We start from the raw sequence: 17,500 nt of genomic DNA on the forward strand, positions 1-17,500 counted from the left end.
CTTGACCCACCATTCGTGCAACAGTTTCACTCCTCTTATCTTTGATGGGAACCACATAGGCAAATTTACTCATGTGATCCACCATCACAAATCATCCCCATGTGTCCTCTCGCAGTCCTAGGCAAAGAAACACAATCAATCACAAGCATTTCAAACGGCTCTTTCATCTGTAATCGCAACACAGGCGGACTTGCATGCACACTCTGATACTTTCCCCTCTGACAGTCTTCACACGTGACAGCCACATCCATACAAATCTTATTCAACCCAGGAGCATACAATCTCTCTCTCATGCATTCCCACAACTTATTTTTTTTTTTCCCATATTGCCCAAACCGATCATGCACCAACAAACACATACTCACAGCTGACTCAAACAGAAAACACTGGCACATACACTTCCTTGTCATACACCCCTTCCTGATGCAAAAAGTACACTATGTTTTTGCACACCACAAAACGTTTAGCAACCCTCTTATATACATCCAACTCACATGGCCAGTCTTCCACACGCACTCCCCCCAAAACACATTGTCGCAACACACTTATCTCCAGGCACTTCTTTTGCATTTCCTCAATCTCTTCCTCACTCAACAGATCATTCTCACTCCTAGCAATATCAATCATACCCACAAAGTTTGCTACAAACACATTACCATCTTGAATCCTAGCTACTTGTCTGCCCCCCTTTCTAAGAATTCCATTTCCTATGTCTACGTCTATATCGTGGATCCTCAAAAAATCTATCCCTATTAAAAAGCAAGATGGCATATCATTTTCTCCTATAACTATAAAGTTATGTATTACCTCAAGATCTCCCAACCTAACCTCTAACTGTACCTCTTCCCATACCAAAACACTTCCTTGTCCTAACCCATGTATTCTCACACTTGTAGACTGCCTTTTCACTTCCCAATCACATCTCTCAAGTTCACTCACCACTGACCCATCACCAAGGAAACTTGTGCCCCTGTGTCAACCAAACTACAATACTCACTATCATTTACTTGGACAGACGTCACCATTTTCCCTCGAGTCCCATGCATACACACATTCACTACCACGTCCACCTGGTTATCCACATCACAATCCTCATCATCACAGTCATCCTCAGTTAATTCCCCATTTCCACAATTCTGACTCAGATCCCCTTCACAGTCCCTTTTTGTAACCAACCAATTACAACCACGTTCCCCGCACTGAATCATCAAAACCCCACGTTCATTACCTGTACTCACCCTTCCTCGATATTCAACCGGTCTGTCCCATCCAAAATACAACACCACTTTTATTCCAAACAACTCAGCTACTGCTGACAACAATTCATGCAACACTTCTCCTTGCCCACCTTGTTCCTCCCCACATGCCACTTCCTTCTGCACATCACTCATCAACTTCACTCGCAACTCAATCACACAACCGGGTACCTCTTCAACCAGACCCTTACCTTCCAAGATTTTCAATGCTGAAAACAAACATTCACACATTCTGTCATTCCCTTCAAACCTCTCAGCAATCACATTTTTACTCCGCGGCACATATTCCAAGCCAAAATCAAACTCACTCAAATCCTCAATTGTCCTCGCAATCCTAGCATTCACACTTTCCTTCTTGATCATATAAACTAACAGCCGATGATCTGTCCTTATGACAAATTTTACCCCATACAAAAACACTTTCAACGCTTTCACACAAAACCTTATTGCCGCAAGCTCCTTCTCAACCACCGAATACTTAAGCTCTGCTTTGTTAAAAGCTTTACTCACATACGCAATCACTCTCAATTGTCCCTCCCCATTCACCTCTTGCATCTGCACCAAGCATCCTCCCATACTAAACTTACTAGCATCAGCATACAACTCAAGCTTACTGGCATCCTCACTGCAGTCCGGAAAAGCCAAGGTGACGTCCCTAGCAGCCTCCTCTTTCAATCTCTCAAATGCTCCCACCATTCGCTCATCCACCTCAGCTTAGTACAATAAGTTTTTTCTTCCCGGTCCATTCAGTCAACGGCTTCCCTATACCCGAACAATCCCTAACAAACTTCCTCCCGAACTCAATCAAACCCAAAAAACCCTTTAACTCCCGCACGGTCCGGGGACGTGGAAACTCCTTTACTTTTTCAACAAACTTTTCACTCTTCCTTACACCACTCGCACTCACCTTATGAACCAAGAAATTCCATCATTCCCAGCCAACCACGTACACTTCTCCAGCTTCCTTCACTCCAACCTCCAACCTTCTTCCAACCGTTCTAACACCTTCTCAAGCAGTTCCACATTCTCCTCAAGTGTCTCACTTGCAATCAAAACGTCATCTATAAACACAGTCACCTTCCTTCCATCAAAACCAGCCAAAACTACATTCATCGCCCTCTGGAAGGCAGCAGGCACATTAGCCAATCCAAAACTTAACCTCTTGAATTGATAGTGGCAGCTACCACTCGAAAAAGCCGTAACATGCCTGCTCCCTTCCTCAAGAGGCATCTGGTAATAGCCCCTTACCAAATCCAATTTTGTGAACACTCTCATCCCATGCATCTTATACACACAATCAGACACCACATTCATCGGGAATCGCTCCTTCACCAGTCACTTCATTCACCTTCCTGTAATCCACACACATCCTCAAACTCCCATCTGTCTTTACGTACTGGGACTATGGGACTATTCCAAGCACTCTCACTCCTCTCGATCACTCCCACTCTCTCAAGTTCCTCACACTGTTCCTCAATCTCTCGGGCAATAGGCGCAGAAAAGTGTCGGGGACGCTGATATATGGGGGGGTATCGTCATTCAAAACTATCTTGAACTCTGGGAGCTTAGATCCCCTGAAATCCTCGTCACCCCGACTCAACGCACCCCGCCTATCCCACAACATCTGCATTAACCGCTCCCTCTTGTCATCACCAACATTTTCATCCACACCTCAATTCTTTCTCTCAACTCATCATACTTCCACTCATCACTTTCTTTCATGCTACCTGTCATCACCCGCCGCACCCTAACATATTCTTTCGTTCGTCCGTCATCCACCCAACGTATACAACAACCCCACACACTCACTTCACGTATACCCCGCACTCGCTTTTTCCTAACACTCGGCAAGGTCGGGGGGCCACAAAAACCCGAGGATTCTCCATATCCAAAATCCCGTCGTACACATGCACGCTCGCTCTTACACCTGTTCGCATCCACACCCTCAACCACATACGCACACTTGTCACCTTTGACAATCCCAAGACCATCGGGCACGCAACTTTCACACTAACAACTTCTCCAACTTCTCGCGGCACTTTTACACTCTCTTTCGCAACCAACGGCACTCCCTTCCATATTTTACTGCTTACCCCTCCATCCCTATCCAAGTACAACTCTCCATGTACATTCCCCTTCCTATGCAACTCAATCATTATTCCTGCTCGGATGGGACCACCATCCCACACTTCTTCAGGAACCTGTATCCTAACAACATATCATACTTATCACTCATTCCCTCAATCACACAAAAGTCACCTTCATCCATCACTACCCCTCGATTTCTACATTTTCACGCAACATTCCACCACAGGCATACCCAAATTTTCCTATTCCTTGTACCTCCCCTTTATATTTCCTAATTTCACACTCACTCCGCAACTTGTCACATCCATTCTTAAAAAGAACACTGACACTGCACCGTATCAATCAAAGCAACCAAACACACCCCTTTGCACCTCACTTTGACACTCATACATTCATGAGCTCTTCCTCCAAACCCTTTTTCATGCAACAATCCTTCACGCACATGCATCACTCTTACTGACCGCACACCAGAGGACCCACCCAACTGAATCCCCTTTGTACCTAGTCCCGAACTCCCACCTGACTCATCCTCTTTCGCCTACACACACTCGCCACATGACCTCCATTCCACAACTCAACACATTTTGCCCGCTGTTCCTTACACATCCTAGCATAATGCCCATTCTTCCCGCAATTACAGCAAACCTCAGTCACACAAGTACCTCGACATCCACTTGCTATATGCCCTACTTGCCCACACCTGTAACACTTAACATCCCTATCTTTCTTACACTCGCTCACCAAATGCCCTGTTTGCCCACACCCAAAGCAAGCTCCCAACGCCCACCGACATTCATTCTTCCTGTGCCCTAGCTTTCCACATCTGTAACATTGCTGCTCTCGTTCACGACTAACCGACCCTAATCTTCCAACGCTTGCACTCCGATCTCTCTTAGGGCGAACCATACTTACGTTGCTGGCTCTAACGCTCCTATCAACCACTCGCTCTGCCATTCGCCTTGGCCCTTCCAAAACTGCCTCCCTATAGCTCTTAAACTCTGGCATATCAGCCACTTCAGTCCTAACACTAACACTTCTACTCTCTTTCATACACCTGTCCAACTCATAATCCTCTACTATTTCCAAAATGTCGTTCCACGTCAACCTTTCATTCGTCCATCGCATTTTCTCCTTACGTTTCAGATTTACAAACTCATAAACACTCTCCGGCACAGTCGCCAACAACTTCCTCACTAACTCTTTACACTCATTTATCCCTTCATCCCCAAACTTTTTCCTGGCTAATGTTTCCAACCTGCACACATACATCGTCAACGACTCACCAACATTCATTCTTTTACCTCATCAAAACCATGTTTTCTCCTATATCTAACACTACTCCTTATCCTCTTCGCCTGTTCCACAATCCTGGCTTTCACAATCCTGGCTTTCACACTCTCATATGGCACATTCCCCACACTCATCATTACCCCATACATATTCAACAAAAATCCCGTCAAAAAGCCACCCAACTCTCTTGCCCAGACTCTCTTATTATCCCCATACTTTGCCTTACAATACCTCTCATATTCCTTAAAAAAATCCCCTATGTCCCTACTACCACATTCCTCATATTGTGCACATCTAGGTATCTCTCTCATATATACAGCCTTTCGTACTTCCCACTCACTCTCACTTTCGCTACTACCATTCTGATCCCTCTTAACCTCGTCCGAATATAGCGAATCAACTTCCATACTAACATCCATGCTCCTCATTACGCTCTTCTTAGCCTTCTTTCTACCCACCTGTTTCCACTCACAGCTATCTAAATCACTCTCAGCCCTTTCCCCAATGTATTCAGTCCCAGTCTCATCCTGTCCGTCATCCTTCCTAAACTTCTTTCCCTTAATCGTCTTCTTTTCCTCAGCCCCCTTCTTATTCTTGTCCTCAGGTTTATCCTTATCCTGTCTCTTTCCCTTCTTCCCTTTACCTACCACAAACAAGTCACCTTCGTCACTTGTAGTTTCATCCCCTCGCTCTTCCACTCTCTTTACCACTTCTGGCCTATCACAAGACCCAGTAGGCCTACCCCCTACAGCTCCCTCTCCCATGAACCCCTTCATCATCTCCTGCACTGCATTCATCATCACTAAGAATTTATCGTCCATTTTCTCAACCATTCTCTCTTCCGCTCCTTTCACTTCTTCTTTCATTTCCACTTTTGCAATCCTTAGCATTCCTCTCATTTCCTCTAACTCGCTCTTCAGCTCCTCACACTCTACCCTTAACCTCTCATTATCCACTTCCAATTGTCCTCTTACTTCCCTCTCCAACCTCAACTCCTCCTTCAGCCTCTCCACCTCACTCAATCCTTCCATCCCAAACTTTCTCACCACTCACACACACTAGCCTAGACCAATTGTCCTGCAGCTGCCACACCAGCAGTCCCCTGTTGCGCCGCCAAAAAATAATGTGGCGGGATCACAAAAAAACAAGTAACCTCCCCACATAAACTTAACCTGTCTGGCTATCAAACCCACCCTCAATCACACTTTCCACTTAACACTACAAAATACAGCAGGACAATTGACCCATACCTACATACAGAACAAAAAACACAAACAGGTACTCACCTCTGGCTTCTGCTACTCAGTGCTAGGCTGTGCTGTCCACTGGATATAGGCTATAGGCTAGCCGACACAACCACCGCCGACACCCAAGCACAAACCAACCCCCCCGAGACCCACAACCCCACAAAAACTCAATAACCCAACAAATCACTGCAAACGAACACCAACCGCCTGAAAGAACACGACAACCACACAACTCGCAGAAGCACAACAACCCGCCAAAACCAACACTGCCCCAACCACCACTAACAGACACCGAAAAATGCACCACAAACCTTCTTAACCTCACCACAACCAGACAGACACATGCACAACAACTTCACAACCCCAAAATCTATCAAATAACACCCAAACAACGAAACACCAAAGGATAACCGCTGCCAAAACCGACACTGACTTGACCAGACACCTCACTGCTTACGACTCTCGTAACAGACTTCCATTGACTACCTACAGAGCGCCACAACAGACATGCTTCCGACCGCCATTTAACCACTCCCATTCATTCTTCCACCAATCTCTCTCTCTCTCTCTCTCTCTCTCTCTCTCTCTCTCTCTCACACACAACCTTTGGAGATGTTGTCAAATATAAACTATTATTACTCCTCCATATTACCTCCCCCATTACATTTGACAACATCTCCTTACACTCTCAACATCCACACTAAATTGCCTTTCGCAACACCCAAGGATGCTCAGATGCAGGCCCCCTGGATCTTGTTTGAGGACCATCATACACTCTTTCAGTTACTTCGCCATTCACTTCTTCCAAACCACTTTCTTTCAAACTCCCATTATCTCCCTCACTACCATCCTCCCAAATTCCATTCACTACTTCACCGATGTCTGGTTCCAACATCTCCCCTATTTCGGCCACCAAACCACTCAGTTCATCCATACTTCTGTCAAATATAAACTGTTATTACTCCTCCATACCACATTATTTTCCTTTATATATATATATATATATATATATATATATATATATATATATATATATAGATATATATATATATATATATATATATATACAGGCAAGTCCCTGGGTTACGACGGGGGTTCCGTTCTTGAGACGCGTTGTAACCCGAAAATCGTCGTAAGCCGGAACATCTAAAAAATTCTAAGAAAACCTTACTTTTAATGCTTTGGGTGCATTGAAAACTATGTAAATTGCATTCTTATTGTATTTTTCATCAAAAAAACTTCAAATATTGATTATTTTGCATTTTGGTGTCATATTTCTTCTGACAGATGAGCTTTGTAGGCGTCATAACCCTGGAAATAATATCTAATGAATATAATTGAAAAGCGCCTTAACCTCGGAACGTCGTAAGCCGAACCCGTCGTAACCCGGGGACTGCCTGTAATATATATATATATATATATATATATATATATATATATATATATATATATATATATATTATATATATAGTATATATATATGTATGTATATATCATATATCTATATATATATATATATATATATATATATATATATATATTATATATATAATATATATATATATATATATATATATATATATATATATATGTGTGTGTGTGTGTGTGTGTGTGTGTGTGTGTTTAATAGCAATGTATATTATACAGTACATAAAGTAATCTCTTAAAACAAAAACAAAAATTGATGCCTTACTCAGGACGTTTAATCAGTTATATTCCAACGTAAAAGAAAAATAAGGAAATAAACAGGATATTTCTTAACGAAATACGATTATATGCTAAAAAGCTCATAAATTATATATGATTTAAAGGAGAACTGGAGACAATGCAATAGTAAAATCATAATGGGAAGTAATGAAACCTGTCTCACATTCTTATAATTTCCTTGTAGGTGCTTGGTGCTGATTGCGAAATAGTGTAGCTAATGACTGGTTACACAAAGATTTATTACCTTTTCACTTTTATAATTTCCTGCACTAACTTTATACACTTCAAACTGCCTGGTATATTTGTAGAAGAGTCAATTATTTTTAGTTTCTAAAAGCTGTTTTATTTTTTATCAAAGATACAAATATGTTTACATGAGTTTTATTTATCTTTATTATTATGTAGTCTTTGCAGAGTGATGTCCAAATAACTTAACATGTCTCCAGCATGACTCTTCCAAGAGCTTTGGGCGATATGGCCACACTCAATTTTATATCTTGATAAGAACAGTCAGTCGCTAAGTAGCGTAATGTGGCACTTGGCCTTTCATAGGGCGTTGTGGATTTCAGCATGCATGGGTCCTTTTGCACGACTGTTATAATCTTCCTACAAAATTGAATGTTTCCTCGTCCACCCTTACGTTTATCATAGCAATCCCTGGGAGCTACCTGTATTTCCTTTAAAAGCAATAAATATAAGTTTTTTTCTGTTCAACAACCAATCATTGACCCAATATTCCTTTTCGTGGCTTTTTTTTTCTCTGTTCATTGTTATACTGGTTGCTACGGCACAGTCTGAGCATATATGGTTCATTATCAGATATTCCCTCCGCCACGTCCAAACTGTGTGGCTGCCAACTTAAGACTGATTACTTTGTTCAGACCGGGCAGTAACGTGAGTTGCAGTCATTTTATTGGAGTCTCCTCCCACTCAGTTCTTATCGAACGACCAGATCGACTGTGTGTGGCCCCCCTAAACAAGATGGCCTGTAGATTTTTGGATGCAGAATTGAAGGCAGAGAGGGAGTAATACATTAATTTAATGTTACGTTTTCATTTAAGACAGTAGGCCTATGGTACTTGTATGAAAACATTACATTACAGTTACGTCTTAACTGATAAACAGCAGTGAGGATTTGATTTTAGTGTGAGTAATGCATCATTTTACTGCAAGGTGTTCCTTTAGTTCAAAATGTTAAGATATTAACACTGAAGTATGTCTCAAAAGATGAGACAGCCGTCATGGTGTGATTTTATTGAAGGGAGGAGCTAATATATAGCCAGCTGTTATTGCTTGGGTTCTGATCAGGCGGAATTTCACCCGAGGGAAATTTGATACTTCCGAATGTGATTAATGCTTCCAGAAAAATTCATGAACTTAATTCTTTATATAAATTAACAAAATCTCTACCCATTTCCAAGCTTCCGTAGGCGGCGGTGTCAAATTGTAAACTAGATTTAACTTTTATTAGGATGTTGACGCTCCCAGCTATAGTAGATTCACACCACCCGTGCATCTAATGTCTAGGCCAGTCCCTTACGACGCTCCCTGATTGGCTGTTGATAAGACAATCACAGGGCTGGAAACTCTCAGTCTCTCTCGAGAGAGTTCACATAGGCAGGATGCACTACGTTCCACCTCTCCTGAAAAACGTATTCCTCAGGAAGGGTGGAATGAGAGACTGAGAGTTTCCAGCTCTGTAATTGGCTTATCAACAGCCAATCAGGAGCGTCGTAAGGGACTGGCCCATAGACATCAAATGCACGGTTGATGTGAATATACCATAGGGCCATGTTGAATCCAAAATCTATTTGGTGAAGGCGGTGTTGGTTTTGTCTTTGTTAATTATTTGTTTCACTTTATTTTTCATTAAAACGTATGCACACTAATAATGAAAAGCATTGCAGTGACGAGAACAATAACGAAAAGATTTATACTGGTGAGAACGGGAAGTCGTCACGAAATGGATAATTTATCTTATCCTTCAGAGTATCGCAATGCTGCTGTGTTGATCAACCAAATATATTTAATATAAAAATGAATTGTAAGCAATAGACATGCGCAGAATTGCCTTGAATATAGCTACCGAAGTTCCGTAAAAAGCTTAAAAAACAAAAGAACTGTTTTGAATATAGCCATTAAAGTTCTGTAAAAGTAAGAGAAACTAAAGAACTGCCTTGATTATAGCCACTAAAGTTCTGTAAAAGTTTAAAAAAAATTGCCTTGAATATAACCAGGAAAGTTCTGTAAAAGTTTAAAAAACAAAAGAAAACTGTCTTGAATATAACCGGGACTGTTCAGTAAAAGCTTAAATATATGCCTTTAATATAGCCACTAAAGTTCTGTGGAAGCTTGAAAAACAAAAGAATACTGCCTTGAATATAGCCACTAAAATTCTGTGAAAGCTTAAAAAAAACTGCCTTGAATATAGCCACTAAAGTTCTCTGAGAGCTTGAAAAACAAAGCTGACGTCCCATAAGACATGTGACAAGAAAATGTCTTGAAAAAAAGTATCTACAAGATAATTAGTTTCACTTGATAACTGTTTAACATAATTTACGGCCCTAAATATCATGCATCCACCCATCCAATCTATTTATTTTGGAGAGTATTAAAGCAAAAAAAAGAGATGATTATAAGAAAAACTTACCAATCAAGAAATTTTTAAAGTGAATATACAATGTATATTTTCCAATAAATTGTTTACAGTGACAATCCGAAGAGGTTTGCGGTCAAGGAAACCTCATTTTTGTTATTCTTATTGTTCTTAAAGAACAATAATTCGTGAGGATGAAGGTAAATGCTGTAAGCATCCGTAAAGTAGACGTCCACACGTAAAAAAGGAAGTCTTAGGATACAACTCAAACAATTAAAACATGTGCCGAAGTTTCTTCGGCGCATTCGAGTTTTCTCTACATTGTATAATGCTGTATATCATTAACAAGGACGGGCAGCTCACCAGATGCGGAAAGCGCTGCCAGATGCACGATCCATGAATAACTTTAACTTTAGATAACATAAAAAATACTGAGGCTAGAGGGTTGCAATTTGTATGTTTGACGATTGGAGGGATGATCATAATGCCAATTTGTTGCCCTCTAGCCTCAGTAGTTTTTTAGACCTGGGGGTGGAAGGACTGACTTTCAGAGCCGCCACTTTGGTTTTATTTTACAGAAAACTAAAAATGAAAGGGAATTCTACTTCAGAAAAGGTCTTCATCAAGGATTAAAACAAAATTGCATTAATTTCGAAGACCAACAATGAACTGCGTGACCTGCATAAATATGTTGTTTTGGAGTTACAGAGGTAGTTGTTTAAACCAACAAATGGTGGAACTTCATTCTTCGGATGCGAGTGGTTAGTAGCATCTTTTGATGAATTGTTGAAGGTTCCAAACTACTAGACTGAGAAAACACTGAATTCCGATGTCTTAATTGGGCAGAGAAAAGTAAAATAAAACTCGTGTATTTGTGGAAGGAATGATTGCAGCTTTCGATTGAAAAGAAATGAAAAGGAGAGATGTTCCATTCTGCTCATCAGTAGAATAATATATATTAGATTTGAGTAAAAAGAAATAGAAAGCTTGTGTTGGGCTAATTACGAAAATTTGCTAAAAGGTTTATTCGTCTTATCAACGATAGAATTCTTTCCAAAGTCTAGAAAGTCGTAATCAAATGAAAAGGGGAAAATAATTTTCAAAATTTTTTATTAGTATTTATAAAAAGTACCGTTGAAAAAACTTGTACAAGAGACCACAAGCTTTATTGGACTTGAAAGGAAACAAACTCGTTTTTACAAACGAGACGCCTGAATGGGTATCCATAAGTAATACTGTTGAGCTGCAAAAATGAAAGGTAAACTGTTCGTTATTACGACGTGGTTCGGAAGTCACATAAAGCCGTTGGTCCTGTTGCTGAATCACCACTGGTTCCATGCAACGTCAAAACTCCATACAAACAAACGAACAAAAACAATGTTCGTAATTACAATTTTGTTTCAATCAAAGGATAAACAGTGTCAAGTTACCTTAAGGAAATTATTGATCTACTGTGACTCCCTGAAAGATAAATTATTAAACCGTAAAGGCCCGTCGACGAACTCTGTTCGATGTGACGTCAGCAGCTGTTAAATAGCGGATAAGTATCTGACTTTCCCCGCGTCTGGCATCACAGCGAATAAAGTTCGTTGGGCAAAGCTCCACCGAGTGGACGGGGCTTAATACACAAGAGCCCTGTGACGGATATTACCCGCGGAAGACAGCAAAATATCAGTCTCAAAAGAGAGAACATCTGTCAGACTGAGGATCGAGAACTTGGCTGAACACGACGAAGGAAGAAAGGAAAGATTTGGCAATGCTCATCCCACCCCCCATAAAAGGATACAATCAGTGCGTGAGGATCTGCGTGAAACTGAAAACCTTAACAAATTTATAGCAGGATGCCAAAATGAACTTGAAAAGGATGGATTACTTTTGTTTTCATAGAAAAAATATTTGCAAACACATGAAAACTCAGTAGTTGCTATATGAGAGAGCCAAAAATGCTCTTGAAATACAACAATGAAATGGACTGTGAAGGAAAATTTTTTATATCTTATGTATAAAGCTGACGGTCGGACGATGTATATATGGGTGTATGTGCGCAATAGACAGTGAAACTACTAGACCTAATTGAACCAAAGTCCGACCATACGTATATGTAAATTTTATGGGGGATGATTTAATTGGGCACCATTTTGATCCTAGTATCCGGCCATGCTAACTTCTTTATTATTATATTCGTAGAGAATATAATAATAATATGTTTCTTCTCCGATGAACCAAATATCAAGCCATGCCAACTTCTTTAATATTAGTTGCAGAGAAAAAAAGAAAACATTATTCCGATTGGACTTTTCACGATGATTCCAAATATGTTCTTACCTTTCTTCTACGAAAAAAAAAAATGATATTGCGGTTCAACAATGCTGTCCTACGGTTGCCAGCGCTGGCTAGTATATATATATGTATATATATATATATATATATATATATATATATATATATATATATATATATATATATATATATACATACATATAATATATTATATATATATTATATATATATATATAATATATATACGTATATATAGTCACCTCTCAATTAACGCGAGGGTTACGTTCCTGGATAACAGCAACATCCATTTGTTTGTTTTTCAACCATCGTACGATAGTAAACAATTACCGTAGTTACGTTATAAACGACACTATGTATAATAGGACTGATTTATTTCTATGTAATCTTGTATTATGATGAAAGCAAGTGAAAAAAGCGATCGTAATCACGTCTATTTTTTTAAGCAATAATCATGCTCCCAACGCAATCTATTAACGAAAAAATTATTTAGTTCACAACGAGACTTATTCGAGTCATATTTCGACTCAAAACTCGTCGTATAATGAAAAATGACCTTGTCTCATATAAGTATCTAGATATTCGTTTATGCTAACTAGAAGCAAGAAAATTTGCACATAATTGAGGTAAATACGGCGAAATAAACTCGTATTCGCCATCACCTGATTCCCAAACCCAAGGTATGCCCAAACCAAAACATTGACGGCTATGTTATTATTTTATAAATATGTACAATAATATGAGAATACATACGATAGCATTGGATACAGTGAAGTAATGTATAACTTTTTAAAAGTTTCGCGGAGAAGATGCATATTCGTTACTCTTGTAATTATACGTAGCAGTCAGCAGCCAGACATCTCGGCATATTGTATAGAGTATGCTGTAGGCTGGCAACTGTATTCGTATGTATATGCTATAGGCTAGGAGAATACCTACCTGTGCTATGTAGTAAGTCAGACGAAAAAGAAAAACAGAGCAAAATCTTTCTCATTATTAATAAATAAAGTGTTTCGCTTTATTAATAAATACAATACACAAAGCCTTTCACTTTATTGATACATAAATAAATACATACGGTGAACTATGCTATGTCTGTTTATGCCGACGGCCGTCGTCTGCAGAACTGATGTGCGGGTGATTTGAAAACAACGCTTAGGCGCCAATTCGCGGTAAACGTTTTTTAATATTCTCTAGCTCCCATTAAATCGAATACGCGTTAATTGAGAGTTGACTGTATATATGAAATAATATTTTATATATATATATATATATATATATATATATATATATATATATATATATATATATATATATATACATACACACATAATGCCCTTTTTGCACCTTCTTGAATAGTTTGTAAATCTGCTTGAAACTTTAATGGTATACCAGAGAATCCTTTCAGATTTGTAGGATGTTAGATTTTAGGTAGCCATTTACCCTTCATTATTGTTAGATGTGTTAGCAATCAAAGGGAGTAGCACTGTAGTCTTTACTAATATTATGTTAATTGTAATCTTTTTTGCATAAAAGAAAGAGTTCAGTTTTTATTGTGAATTTTTTGGAGGAATTTTAGCCTTTTATATGTATTTATATTCAAATATTATGTTTTATTACGATTTGTCACAATGTTATAATACATGCAGATTTAAGATTAAAATGTCACTGATCTGCAAACACTTCATACTAAGACATGTAACTTTAGATGTAAAGGAAAGAGGACTTTAACTGATAGTATTATTTGGTGCTTTTTGAAGGTCTTATTATGCCTTTTTAATTTTTGAGGACTGGCCTCCAAGTGTTTCATAACTTCTTTTTGGTGGACTACGATCCTAACTGTTGCTGTTCTTATAAGACCAGCATTAAGGGCAAAGGGATAATGATATGCACTGTCGTTCAACCACTCTAGTCTGTTATGATTTGATTTGTTTTATATAGATTATTATTGGCATTATGCCAAGCACTGGGGCAACTAAGGCCATTCAGCGCTGAAACGGAAATTGACAGTAAAAGTTTTGAAAGGTGTTACAGAGGGAAAACCTCGCAGTTGCACTATGAAACAATTGTTAGGAGAGGGTGGACAGTAAGATGGAAGAAAGAGAATATGAACGGAGGTACAGTAAAAACAATTAAAGTAGTTGCAGCTAGGGGCCGAAGGGACACTGCAAAGAACCTTAAGTAATGCCTACATTGCAACGGGGTTAGTCTGTTACGAAACGAAAGAAAGTTGGTGATTGACTTTATGACCAGCAATATAATCATAAATAGTCTTCCTAATCTTCCAAATTCCTCGCTGGACGAGTGGTTTTCGCGCTCGATTGCCAATCCGGTAGTCCGAAGTTCGATTCCCGACTCTGCCAACGCGGAATCAGAGGAATTTATTTCTGGTGATAGAAATTAATTTCTCGATATTGTACGGTTCGGATCCCACAATAAGCTGTAGGTCCCGTTGCTAGGTGACCAATTGGTTCCTAGCCACGTAAAAATATCTAATCCTTCGGGTCAGGTCTAGGAGAGCTGTTAATCAGTTCAGTGGTCTGGTAAAACTAAGATATACTTAACTTTAACTTGACCTTCCAGACATAGATGAGTGCCAAGAAGACAATGGAGGCTGCGAACATCGATGCATCAACAACTGGGGAAGCTTCGAATGCACCTGCCCTTCCGGTTACAAGCTGAGTCCGGACGAACGATCGTGTCACGACGTGGATGAATGCATTGTCTCTCACACCTGCGAACACATGTGCACCAATTTTCCTGGATCCTACCACTGTTCATGCAAGCAGGGCTACGATCTCTTTGCTAGAACGCACTGTGGAGGTAATGCGTGTCATTTATGTTGTTCCATGTTGCATAAAAGACACATCTACTATTTCCATTCTGTTGTTTTAGTCTTAAGATTACTACGTATTTATATCTGTAGTTTTCATTGTTCTGTTATTAAAAATGCACTTAATTCTTATAAATGTGTTATAACCAAATAGAACAAGTTCTACCTTGTGAAACAATTCCAAACTAGAAAAGATTTTTTGGATTTCATTACGCTTATTTTACTTATGTACCTTTCAACACATTACTCTTTATTGAAGAATGTTTGCGTCTACTTTGGATTAGACTGCTTTTTATAGGCGAGAGTAATGGGGTTCCCCATAATTTTTGTAAACTGGGTCGTTTTGATGTCCATGTTTGAAGTTCCAACAGGATGTCACTACAAAAAATGCATATACAGTATGTGGTACTATTTACACATTGACTATGCTAGGTCAAGGAATTCACTTGCATCATAATTTCGTGAATCAGCAGCCGAAATTTCAAAATGGTGCGTAATTATCTAAAAAAAAAGAAAAAAAAGCACAAGGTATCAGTAAGCGCTGTGAATGAAATCCAAAACAAGAGTATGCCTTGTATATCATTTGAGCTTACACTAAATTTTGAGTGACATTAAATTCACAATGTCATTATGGGAAAATTATAACTATCTCATTACAGAAAAGCCTTGTGAAGGGCCCTTTTTTTAGAGTACCAATTTCTCGTAGGAGAAAGGATATATTAAGTTTTTTTTAATGAAGCCTTGTTTGGTTGAATTATACGGAGGTATACTTGGGAAAACATTTATTTTTTCTACATAATAAGCTGTTTGTTGTCTTTCAGATAGGAATGAATGCATTGTCGATAATGGTGGTTGTGAGCATGCTTGTGTCAACACTGAAGGGTCATTTTATTGCTCATGCAACCCTGGTTACAGGCTACATCCGAATGGCAGAGACTGCATACTGATAGATAAGTGCACACCAATAGGAAATCCTCCAAAAGCAGAGGTAGAATCTATATGTTCAAGAAATGAAATAAAGATAATTGTAAAAGGTTTTAGGTGAAAATTTAACCAAGACCCAAAGTTTATTAACAATTCTCTTTGAAATAAAAAAGAAGGCAATGTTTACCATAACTCAGTTATGTTCTCTTACTCTTAAATGATTTCAGAATAGTGTGCTTGCTCCACAGATATCATGTTATCATCTGGAAGAGTATGACAATGAAGAAAGGTGTACTGTGAGATGTCAGAGGGGGACCACTTTTACTATGGGTCCTGATAACTATTATGTATATACGTGTGGTGGTAATACAAATTACAAGTGGACCATGTCTAATACAGAAGTCCATGACCAGGCCAGAAATGTACAGGATCTCAATAATACACATTTGGCATGTTCAGGTAAAAATTCATTGTGTTTCAGACTTTGATTAGATTTCCCATCTTTCAAGGGATCTACATTATAAAGGTTTAGGTTCTTGGCCAATATTCAAGTTCTAAGCCTTCTAACTCCATCATTATCCTTCTTACGGTAGATAGTATGTGTGTTTCATCTCTTACCACATTTACCCCTCATCCCTTAAATTTATGTACAAATACATGAATATCGTAAGCCAGCCTAAACTAGTTTCTACTGACTTCCCTCTTTCAAATATGACTTATTAATAATGCATCACATGCACTAATTACTCATGCATCATGCACTCTGCAATCCATTCAAAGCCACTTAACTTATTTCTCAAAGTTGCATTTTCATCTACTTTGTCCCCTGATTTCTATGATCATTCTGCCCTCAAACTATCACTTCATCTACTTTGTCACTTGGCTTCTATAATCATTTTGCCTTCAAGGAAAATTGTAGATCCTTTAAGAAATGAGACGCCCAGTTCAGACTTGTTTTGACATCAGTTGAGTCATCTTTCATCTTTTTAGTAGAACACAAGCATCATTTTCATCATAGAAAAATACTCACACAATATAATATGCATCTAATGTACATGTATATGCTTCTGAGTTTGTAAGTTGTAGCCTATAAGTACACAGTATTATATGCATCTATGTACATGTATATGCTTTCGAGTTTGTCAGTTGTAGCCTACAGGCACTAGAACTAGGTGATATAGACAGCATTTATATGAGTGTTCATGCATTATCTCTTCCCTGGAGAGCAACATAAGTCATAAATGGGCCAAATTGTTTTAAT

The 17,500-nt window shown here is 38.9% G+C and overlaps 1 protein-coding gene across 1 annotated transcript in view; it reads left to right on the plus strand.

The window, feature by feature from the left end:
* The window catches only part of LOC135210331 (signal peptide, CUB and EGF-like domain-containing protein 1), a 222,195-nt gene that overhangs the window by 173,818 nt on the left and 30,877 nt on the right, over positions 1 to 17,500 (plus strand). Inside the window, exons 12-14 of the mRNA XM_064243219.1 lie at positions 15,066 to 15,305; positions 16,137 to 16,303; positions 16,488 to 16,698. Of these exons, the coding sequence (XP_064099289.1) occupies positions 15,066 to 15,305; positions 16,137 to 16,303; positions 16,488 to 16,698 (618 nt within the window). The remainder of the gene's footprint in view (positions 1 to 15,065; positions 15,306 to 16,136; positions 16,304 to 16,487; positions 16,699 to 17,500) is intronic.

The sequence above is a fragment of the Macrobrachium nipponense genome, chromosome 39, assembly GCF_015104395.2.
Source record: "Macrobrachium nipponense isolate FS-2020 chromosome 39, ASM1510439v2, whole genome shotgun sequence".
Classification (NCBI taxonomy): Eukaryota; Metazoa; Arthropoda; class Malacostraca; order Decapoda; family Palaemonidae; genus Macrobrachium; species Macrobrachium nipponense.